Source organism: Neospora caninum, chromosome VIII (assembly GCF_000208865.1).
Source record: "Neospora caninum Liverpool complete genome, chromosome VIII".
Taxonomy (NCBI): Eukaryota; Apicomplexa; class Conoidasida; order Eucoccidiorida; family Sarcocystidae; genus Neospora; species Neospora caninum.
Genome location: NC_018395.1, coordinates 2,872,839 through 2,883,795, shown reverse-complemented (window position 1 = coordinate 2,883,795; position 10,957 = coordinate 2,872,839). Strand labels below are relative to the sequence as shown.

Genomic DNA, 10,957 nt, shown 5'->3' with positions numbered 1-10,957 from the left:
GTCACGCCCTCCGTTACCACAATCAGCGACCGTTGCACAGACCAAATCTGCTACGATCCCGGAAGCAGTCGAAGAGACCGAATGGGCGACGCTTCCGCCACGCATCTGCTCTCCGACACCGGCATTACACTTTTGGATCCTAACTTCGCCGGTGGGGCGAGTTTGGCAAGACGGGAAGACGCCCGGAAGAGACATGCAGAAATCTTGACCGTCTCTGCACCCAAGTCCGCGTGATGTTTCGCCACTGGACTTTGGTCGTGCAATTGGCAGCCTTTGGCGCAGCTGAGAGTGCACAGTTGTTCTGGTGACCCTGTCGTTCGTTATAAAACCATTATGAGAAAACGAAGCACAGTGCGAAATCTTCCAAACCAAAATCCTTGAGACCCACCGTGACAGACTCTGGCGCTTGGCGTAGCGTGGACACTCCAGCCAAGGGCGCAAACGTCGACACGATGGCAGTAGCTAGTGCCTCCCAACCAAAGGTTGATGGGCACAGACGCTGCCTGGCACACCACGTTAAGAATGCAGTGAATTTAACCTGTTAAGCGACCTCACATTTCATGAGATGGCGCCAGCAGCAACGGCAGCCACCAAACCTGGTCGCGGTCGGTCTCTGCTTGTCATAAACAAGCGCATAAGGAATCACTGGACACACCATTTCGTCCCGTAGATTGCTGTCTCCAACAACAGAAGCCTGGACGCGGCTCCTTGCGCACTCAAAGACTTCCTCCCTTATTAAATAAGCACACGCGCAATGGGAATGGAGAAGTACGGAATTGTCCACCGGCAACGTTGTACTCGACACGCCGACGTCTCAACACTCTCCGCGATCAATGTGAAGAGGCCATCTCTTTCCAAATCCTCATGCCCATGCCATTTCTCGGCCCAACAAGATACCCACCAACTTCTGTGTCGTTCCATTGGACGAAACACTGATTGACACACTTTTGAAAGACAATGCCACCGCGAAGACTCGGAAAGAGCTTGGGAACCACGGTGCACAAAACGAATCGACAAATTTGGCTGCCTTGCCATCGCATCACATCAGCCCTCATTTGAGGGGACGCACAGAGACAAAACGCGAATCACCGCGCCCAACCATTTTCAAGAACGCAGATTCCCCGACGGTGCACGACAATACGTCAGCTATACAAACAGACCTCTTCCAAACGCGGCGTCAAAATGTTCCCCATCGCGCGGGGTGACCAGTTTTGCCACAAACGATGTCTTTCTGGTACCGCCCGGCTGCTGGCTGGCACCAGACGATCCCGCACAATCCCTTCGGATAGCTGTTGCCAGGTGCTATGGATGCAAATTCTACTGAGCATCAAACGCCTGTACAGCCGTCCATAGGATGCAGGCCAAAGCGTTGCGGCATCTTCTTCGGGGTTACAAAGTCATGTCCATACCCTCGTCTACTCGAAAGACATTTCCAGCTGCGCTAGTGTCCTCTCGCCACACTGCCGGTCCATGAGTCCCCTTCAGTACATCCACGACCGCGAAGAAGTCATCCATATCCTCGGCGCGGTCAAAAATCAGGCTGTACGTGCGCACGTCCGTCTTGATGACGCAACACCGGTTCTCTTCCAGGCGATGACCCACTGAAGAACGGCAAACATGTCAGCAGTGCATATCCACAAACATATGGGGGCAGCGCTCCTGATCTCCTTGGCACATCACCAAATCGCCTTCGTCTAGGACTGAACCGCATCCCACGTGGTAGGTTCTTCTGACGTGGCGTCTCAAAAAGCTAACGGACGCTCAATTTTGCCTACGTGTTTTGATTCTCCGGTTAACCTCCAGAAACTCGCGCGACTCCGACGTGCCCGCATACACCTCCTGGATTGCGCGTATATCCAGAGCAGTCGTTCGCCTGAACACTGCAAACGCATACGCATTCATGTGCGATACAGCCTACACAGAAGACTTACTAAGTGGAGCAGCAAAAGTGTGGCGCCATCGATATCGCGACGTGACCACTTGACCGAGATATTTATCCCGAAATTTTTATTTTCCACAAACCGTTCAAGAGCCCCCCCCGAGTAGACCTGCGACTGCCAAAAGAAACGACAGTTCTGTTCAAACAAACAACCGCACGCAGCAAATCACGGCATGCTCTCCAGGTTCTGTTCAGTTATCCGCAAGCGATTAACCCGTCGCGTGGACCTCACCTGGACCCACACCTTTAATGTAGACTGTCGGAGCCTTTGGATCAACTTGCAAAAACTTCTTTTTCACTTTGAGCGACCCGTTCGCCAGCTTTGCGCATTTGAAACCCCTGAAGCGCGCCAGCATTGTCGCAGCGCAAAAAATACACCGCACAAGCAAAGCCAGTCTCTTCAGGGTGTTCACCGCCACAACACACAACCCTAGACGCGACTGTACACCTGTAACAGCTGCACAATCAGGAGAGTAAAGCAAGCGGCGCACTTGCGCGCCTACGTGCCACAGGGATGTTGACGCCGGCACCCAAGACGAACTTCAGACTTAGATTGAAAGCAAGCTCTCAGCGAAGACGATATATTTTCCGTCTACCTACTTCTTAAGTCGTTGCAAAGCTGTGAGATAAACGGTGAGCATATCCTCTCCTACAACGCATTACACGCCACACGAAACAAGACCCATGATTTTCGATGGAATAGCTCATGCGCACAACCGCCGAGAACGCGCACTCTCCTCGCACTTCCTCAAATAGCTCTAGTGGATGCGCACGAAACGGCTGATGTAAAATCGACGAGGTATTGCAAGCACGTGACAAAGCGTACCACGCTCCGTGTCGCGGAACTGGAAAAGTAGAGCAAGTCGCAAGCAAACCTCCTTTGGCAAGCCGAACCGAACCGCTATTTCTTTGGCCTTGTTAAGGACTTCTGGGCTCCTGCGATCTTGACGGAACTTGATGTTCTCCGACTTTACCTGCATTCGTTTTCGCGCACATGACTTGGTTTGTGACAGGTTAAAATCCTGTTAATGGGCGCTGATGCTCAACACAGAAGCTGACTACATGCCACTTGTGCTTCTCAAGGACGAACCGTCCACCCTTATATGACCGCGGACAGTTCAACGAAAGGGGAGCCCAGGTAGCTCTGAATCACCCACGCTTCAAACACACTCACCTGGGTTGGGAATGACATGGACTGGCTCAGAGACATTGTGTGCTACGTTGAGGACACAAGTGATAAACCAGGATCGATCTGGGCCAAACAAGAAAATCCCCCGGAACACGCCTAGAACTCGCACAAAACCTTCATCGCGCAGTGTACTCTACAAGCGCGACTGGGTCAGACAATTCTCTCCCGTGGCACCGCGCAAGGCGACACTAGCCATAGCGCTGGTTTTGTGCCCAAAGGCTACAACGTAGTTCGCACTAATTCGCAAGAGTATCTGCTGCGGTCGGATTCCGGGCAACAGCTGCTCCGAGATGGACCCTTCAAAAAAGACAATCTCGCACAGAGATAACTTACCCACTGTTTCCGCACCCTCAACTCCGGGCGAGGAGGTGGAGATGCCGGCTGCGGAGCCTCTTGGGGTGTTGGCGTCGCGGGCTCCTCCGTCGGCAGCTCCACTTCACAGACTGCAAACACGTTCGAGCAAAATGCCCGCAGCGCGTTCGCCCTAGTTTCTGCGCGCTTGCAGGTCGCCTACGCATAGCTGTCTAAACTGCTTTTCCAGTTCTTTCGTCGTGTGCCTCCTCCGGCAACGGTTCGTGGCTTCGTCGCACACGAGTAGCTGCGCAGGCCTCTGCGTTCATCTCAAGTCAGAAAGTCAAGATTCTTCCTACCGTCACACCTCTAATGCCAAACACTGTGGCCTCCCTCGCGGCGTTGTCCCTTGAGCTCGGCAAGGTGTCTGCGGAACCAGTCACAAGCTGACCCCCTTCGACCGGCTGCCTCCTCGATCACCGATTCCTCGCGTGTGAGCAAACTTAACATGCTCGACGCTACCCCGTCGTCACTGAGGCGCCTTGAGCAGCGGCCAAAAAACAAGTTTCTACGCAATCAAGGGAAACGGAATGCACATCGTCCCGGCGCGTAGACAGTCCTCACTTTCGGTTGGCGGCTGAACGCCGACCTTATTGAGTTGCAGGAGTTGTCGCTCGCATTCTTCTTTGTAGAGACGCGATTTTCCCTTCTTGAAGACTTGCTTCTTCTTGCCGTAGTCCCTGCAGCATACATAACGCAGCGGTAACTGAGAAAAGGGTACAGAGAAAGGTTCCTTCGGCCCTGACAGTAAATACGGTTCTGTGCATATCTAGGCAACAAGGTCGGGGTCGTCGTAACTGCCCCCGCTGGCGACTAAAGTCTCAGGCATATAGACCAGTTGCCTCTACTGAGTTAGCGACAGAAACGCCTTCCCACTCGCAGTCGACGATCAGCCGGGTGCATACATCAGCGACGAGTTCGGCCGCTTTAATGGAGTGTCGCAATACCAAATGAGCAAGAAAGAATGCCTTTTTCAACGCTTTCCTGGTTCTGCGGGCCATATGTCACATAGACGTGAGCCCCACATGCATCTCTTCTCCTTGAGCGACACCAGAACACAAATCCCCGAGGGTGTCGTTCCAAAATGTAATGCGCGACGCGGCATTGCTTAACCTGGCCCCACCTGCAACGCTAAGTTGGCTATGCAGACGATAAGGTAAGCGATTAGCATGTCTCCCTTTCCGCACAAACTCAAACGTGAGCACGCGGTGGACAAAGGCGAGCTGTATGTCACTGCTGCTCAAGACTGTCCTTGCCGCATCTTGAAAACGACACGCCGAACTGGTCGAGGAGCTTCTACGTTTTGTGTGCAGCTGTACCACCAGAGAAAACCGCTGCTCTTAACCCCGTGAAGCAACGGCATGGACCTCAGCGGAGATGCCCCCTGGGCTCTCACTCGTAAACGGCAGCAGTGTCGTCCTGTAGTTTCCTCCTCTGCTGGAGCTTCTCCGAGAAAGACATGATTGTAAAGGTCGGAAAGCCGATCGTTCGTCGGGTGGCGACACCTGTTTCCCCATGCAAATCCGAGTTTAGGCGTTGGTAGTGTTTGATCTCGACACCAAGCTGTCACCCTTGTCAGAGTTGACGGCAGGTCTTCTACTGGTGTAAAAAACAGTGAAAAAAACAGAGACTGCACGCGACACAAATTGCAGAGAAATCCTTTACGGCGGTGAAATGACATCAGTTAAGCGTGTAGTTCGTTGCCTGAACGGCAACACGCACCACGAGCAAACACCCTTGTGAAAATGTGTGCCATCAAAAGACCCGAACCACGGTACAAGCAAAATCGTTAATCACCATCAAGGAACGGCATGAGTGCACCGTTCGGGGAGAGGGCGTCCGGCATCCGCGTCGGACACGCGCGAACTCGCAGGGATAACCTCGCTTGAGGGCCACCACGGCAGCTCGGCAAACATGCGAAAGTGTTTGTGCAGCCACAAACTGAAAGGGGGAGAATCAATTCAAGGACAGGAAAATGGCACTAAAACGGGTGACGCTGATGGCCGGAAAACCAACAGCCTCCGCAAGGCGCAGACCATACCCCCGAAGTCCCGGACGTGGCGCGCACAGCCGACGAAAACATTTCCGCGTGCTGGTATCTCGGTGAGCTGGTCCACACGAAAGTCTGTGTGCTTGGAACAGAGGAGATAAAAATGAACTGGCGCCACAGAAATCCCACGATGGCGGTGGATATGCCAGGGGTGACTGTGGACAGACCGCCAACAGAGTCAAGGTCACACGTGTGTTAGCAGAGTGGCGCTACACGATGCAGATTTTCAAACCGCTGAAATGACATGGTGAAACATTTTCATGCGCCTACGTACTCCGCGGGGGGTGAGGTGTTTCAAATCTTCCACACAGTGAAATCGGCGGACCCGCACCAAACCCCCCGTTTTTGTGAGACGCTTCGAGCGACAAGCCTGTGCCGCTATGCCGGAAGAGATGAAATCCCCATTTATTCGAGAAGAGAATGTCGCATACGATCTACAGCAGACATTTTATCGTCACCCGTGAACATGGAAAGATGCACGGCCACCCGGACGCTAAACATGCATCGCGACGGATGAGCTGAGGAAATCGACGAGTGTCGATTTTGGAGATCCCGTGGACAGTTTTTAGCGGAATTCGACAGCGGCCGCACACTCGCTGGCGGGAGATTTGAGAAGAAGCGAGATTTGTGAAGAAGCGAAAGCGACAGAAGGGGGAAGTTTAGGGGAGTAACTTGTTCGCCCGTGCGCGGCTCATGTATACAGTTCACACGCGTGAAAACGAAGGCAGCATGCAGAGTAGAGAGTACAAGTCCGATGGCCTTTCTCGGAGCGAGGGCTCTTCGAGTGTCAGGCGCGCGCGCAGCGCCCGTAAATTGAGAGGTCGAGGATCGAGGTGTGAAGGACTTGCTCCAACTCCAGTCACGTGTACGAAGGAAACAAGTGTTCTCATCGTACCACGGTGCTCCGGCACCGGCCAAGCCTACATTCTGTCCGAAAGTTCGGCAGTATCGGGCGAAATTCAATTGCTCATTCCCGCTATGCCGCGAAAGCGACGGCTGGATGCTCAGCGTCTGTGCTCTTCATGTGCTGCTTGGTCAGCTTTCTGCGCGTCGTCGAAGCAGACGTCTCCCAAGAGCACAAGGATCTCCGGCAGCCACTGAGGCGCGTCGAGAATCACCCCCGCGCTAACCCCCTCCCCCCCGTCCGTCCGTTCTCCAGGGTTGCGAAATGGAGCACCACGCAGGACGATGAAAGTTTGTGGCAGTGTATAACGGTCCAGAACCCGTGTGTTTACCTGAGACACTGAGGATAAGTTCCCGGCTTTTTTTCGAGCTCTCCGTTCTTTCTAGGTGTGCAGGGAAAAAACGGAGAACCCAGGGGAGGTCTCGGCACGGGTTTCTCTTTGGCGGGGGCGAGGCAAAAACAGCGGTGGTTCCGGCGGGTGCTGAGGACGGTGACAGCCTCGATGCAGGATCTATCGAGGTGGGCCGCGGAGCTGACTAGACGGCGTCGGAATGGGTCCGGGACGGTTTACGGTTGGTACGGGGTTTGGCAAGTGGATGCAGATTCATAACACACACCGGGGAACTGGCTGTCCCGTCTCTTCAAAACTATTATACATTGCATTGGCAAGGGCATATGTTGTATGTTCGTGTCACGTCGGTGCACTCTGTCACTGTTCCCACTACGGTTTTTTGTAGGTGGAAGGACTGGTGCGACGACCAGCCACCATCGAAAGTGGAACTAGAGTTTGTCAACTCGGGGTAGCAGTTTGTAGGCATGTGTCCAAGCCACTTCAAAATTTGAACGTCAGTAGCGTTTGTCCTCTTTTAGACATCCACACTCGAGTCGGATAACTCTCTAGCAGCAGTGATTTAGAACAGGATTTTCAACTCTCGTCTCGGATCCATGGCGTCGCATTCCAGTGGAACCTCCCAAGCCTTCGTGCGGAGGAGCGTCTTCGCGGTCCTCCTCTTGTCGACGCTTGTTTCCGGCGTCTTCGCGGCCAGCGGCAATGTTTCCGGTAAGCCCAGTGCTCTGAAGCCACACAGGCTTCCATCCAGTCCACAGGCGATGTCACCGTTTTTGTAAGGTTTCCGAGAACTGAGACCGAGGGGTTTCCGTGAATCGAGACGGGGGTGGGAACAGAGCCGCGGTAAGGGCGGAGATCCGCTGCAGTTTTTTGAGTGTGTATGATTAAACTGCAAGCAGCTAACCGGGGGAAGGGAAGGCAACACGAAACTGAGCAGGTCAGCGGCGCCGTATTTTTCAGATGAAGCCGATGTTACCTCGGAGAGAGTGCCTGCTGTAGAGTGGACGCGCAGCTCGGAGCAGTTGCGCGGCTGGTCGAGTGTGTTCCGTGCGCGCGCGTCGTAAAAAACATGGTATCACCTTTTTGTCGTCAGAAATGCAGTCGTGTTTCGCAAGTCACTCACGACAATGGTCTCTGTCATTGAGGCCAAAGACACCGTGTAGACGAAAAAGAGCCGAGAGCATGCAGCGGAGGCCGCTCGTAGAGAAAACGGGCTGTTAAACATTTTGTTGTGTGGCTTGTTTGCACGTTACTATCTTAGACTTCGCAGCACGTGGTGTCCACTTAGACAGTTTCTACGGGTGTAACATAAAAGGAACGCCTGGTTCTCTCGCTTCCCTACGTGCTGGTATTTGGCATGTCGCATGTGTACTCTTGTCTGCAGGAACATCACCGGGCGAGCTCGTGTCACTAGTGCAGGCAGCGTCAAATGAAGCGGGCGATCAACTTCAAACATGTACGAAGGTTATGGACTTGTTGCTGCTTGTTGATGATTCCGCCAGTATTGGGTCGAGGAATTTCGAGCAAGTCCGCAAATTTGTTCTGGATTTCATAGACTTGGTTCCCATCTCCTCTGAAGAGGTTCACCTTTCGGTGGTGACCTTCGCGGACTCACCGCAGGACGTCTTCACTTTCAAGCAACCTCAGGCAACCAACAAGCAACTGGCGAAAGAAGCATTTAAATACCTGAGATACCGGAGGGGGGGAAGTACGGCGACGGACAAAGGCCTTATACGCGCACGCCGATACCTCACCCGCCCCGTGTATGGCACGCGAGCGAACGTACCGAAGGTGCTGGTGCTCATGACAGATGGCGAATCGGACAGGCATTACGACACCATCCAAGCTGCGGACCAAGCAAGAGCTGAGGGCATTTCGGTTTTCGTTGTTGGCGTTGGAATGGCCAACCCTGTAGAGTGCCGTGGTGTCTGTGGGTGCGGGAGGTACGGCCCTTGTCCGCAGTTTATCATGTCCAACTGGAACGAACTGGTACAAACTGTCGATTCGATTATGGGTGAAGTGTGCAAGAAATTGCCCAAAGATGCAGAGTGCAGCGAGTGGAGCGAATGGTCGGGGTGCACAGCCTCTTGTGGCGCCGGCACGCGCACCAAAACTCGGAAGCAACTGTCCCCGCCGCTGGCTGGAGATCCCCCATGCGACAACTGCGAGCCGATGATGGGCAAAACGTGTGAAGATCTTGGAGGTCTTGTGAGGGTTGAGGATTGCAACCAGGGCGAGTGCCCCCAGGACGCCGGCTGTGGAACGTGGGGCGAATGGACTTCGTGGTCGGCTACATGTGGGCATGCATCGCGCAGCCGTAAGCGCGAGGGATATAACACTCCGCCGCCAAGAGGCGCTGGGCTGCTCTGTGAGCAGAAGCGACCTCCTGTTCCCCGAGAGCAAAGCGAGGAGACGGATTTCGCTCCGTGTCCTCGCAACCAAGTTCCGGGAGAGTGGACGGACTGGTCTGTTTGCTCGGCCACCTGTGGAGGCGGAACGCGACACAGAAGTCGGTCAGGATCTCCGCAGGTTGGCGAGCTGTACGGGGGACAAACTCTTCAGGAGCAAGGCATCGAAGTGCGACAGGAAGAAGCGTGCAGCCAGAATCCCTGCCCCGTCGACGCAGTGTGCGGCGAGTTCGGCGAATGGTCCGAGTGCTCCAGGTCTTGCGGAGGGGGCGTTTCCGTTCGGAAGCGGGATCCGTGGAACAACGACCAACAGCACGGAGGCAAGTCATGCAAGCAGCAGTTCCCAGAAGGCCGAGAGGAGACAAAGGAGTGCAACCCCGAGCCGTGTCCTGTTGATGAGGTTCCAGGAGACTGGATAGAGTGGGGCCCTTGCTCCGTGACGTGTGGGACAGGCGTCATGACTCGACAGAGGGGACCCAGTCGTGTTGAAGCGCGTTTCGGAGGCAAAACAATCGCTGAGCAGAACGCACGCCTGTCGTCGCCGATCCTAATGCAGGAGGAAAAAGAGTGCTCGCCTTTCCCTTGCGGTAAGAATGGGTGGGGGTGTTATAGGCGCGCGGTATTCTTTTTTTCTGCAGCGGGCTGCGAATGTAACACGACGGACGCTGCGCACGGGGGGAATCCAAGTTCTACAGAGATTGCCAGTGCTTCTCATCCACGTTGGCCACAAATTCTCAACACATCCCAAAGAAGCATATGGGCGTCGATGACGGGTCTTGTGGCGTACTTCAATTCCTTGGCAAATAGAGTTGTTGCAATGGAACGAAATGCAGCCGAGTGCGGTGCGTCCCGAGTTGGTTGTTGCTACCGGCGAGTGGAACGTTCAGTCCGGTGTGTGTGGACCCGCAGGATTTGTGTCATCGAGACAGTTGAGTGGGGTTAATTGTAGGCGTGTTCGAAACGGATTTGTTTGCTTTGCAGGTCCGTGCACTTACGAATTCGGCCCGTGGGGAACTTGCAGGGGGACGTGCAACGATGGCTTCAAAATTCGCCACGCAGCAGTGCGGTTTGATTACACAGACGCGCCATGCAACTTACCCACAATGGAAGTCGACACGTGTGTTCCAGAGGGCTGTTCTGACGCGGGAACGACCGTTCCAGGTACAGGAGGGGAACCGGGTGGTACCGGTGGTGAAAGCCCGAATGAATCAACGAACAACACAGGCAACTCATCAGGGAGTACCAGCGGTGGAGCTGCTGAAGAAACTACCACTACTGACGAAGACAAAGATGAACAAGGAGGCATACCGACAGCGGCAATCGCCGGTGGTGTAGTTGGCGGTGTGCTACTGTTAGGAGCTGCTGCAGGGGGCGGATACTACATGATGTAAGTTCTATTTCCGCGGAAATTTCTGCAGTATACAGTCGTCGCTGTGATGTAGGTGGTGTTCGTTTTTTCCAACGTTCACCTGTTGCATCCAGACTGTGCTAGCCAGACGTGGAGGTGATTGCTTGATTGCTATCGTAGCGTGTACGCTAATGGTATCCGTTGTTTTGGCGCTTTCAAACGTTCTTTTCAGGGGATCTGCAGGGGCTAGCGCCGCGGGCGAGGCTGCGTCTGCGGACTTCCTGGGCGACCAGCAAACTGCCGAGGTGGAGGCAGAAGACAAAGAAGAAATGTTCGGCGTCGACGAAGACTCCGAAATGTGGTCGGCGTAGTTTCGACCTTGACTACTGTAACGCTCGCAGTTTGATGATGACAGTCAG

The 10,957-nt window shown here is 54.2% G+C and overlaps 2 protein-coding genes across 2 annotated transcripts; one reads left to right on the top strand and one right to left on the bottom strand.

Annotated features, from left to right (window-relative positions):
* Nucleotides 1-1,389: 1,389 nt before the first annotated feature.
* On the bottom strand, nucleotides 1,390-4,940 carry NCLIV_033700 (conserved hypothetical protein; the record flags this gene model as incomplete). The annotated part of the gene is made up of 8 exons (XM_003883566.1): nucleotides 1,390-1,601; nucleotides 1,776-1,880; nucleotides 2,172-2,278; nucleotides 2,540-2,588; nucleotides 2,766-2,913; nucleotides 3,462-3,571; nucleotides 4,044-4,159; nucleotides 4,876-4,940. 8 exons carry the CDS (start codon nucleotides 4,938-4,940, stop codon nucleotides 1,390-1,392), a joined length of 912 nt encoding a protein of 303 aa, XP_003883615.1.
* A 2,438-nt stretch (nucleotides 4,941-7,378) lies between these two features.
* NCLIV_033690 (hypothetical protein) lies at nucleotides 7,379-10,909 on the top strand (the record flags this gene model as incomplete). Its single annotated transcript, XM_003883565.1, has 4 exons — nucleotides 7,379-7,493; nucleotides 8,167-9,777; nucleotides 10,172-10,577; nucleotides 10,771-10,909. 4 exons carry the CDS (start codon nucleotides 7,379-7,381, stop codon nucleotides 10,907-10,909), a joined length of 2,271 nt encoding a protein of 756 aa, XP_003883614.1.
* Between the last annotated feature and the right edge of the window lie 48 nt (nucleotides 10,910-10,957).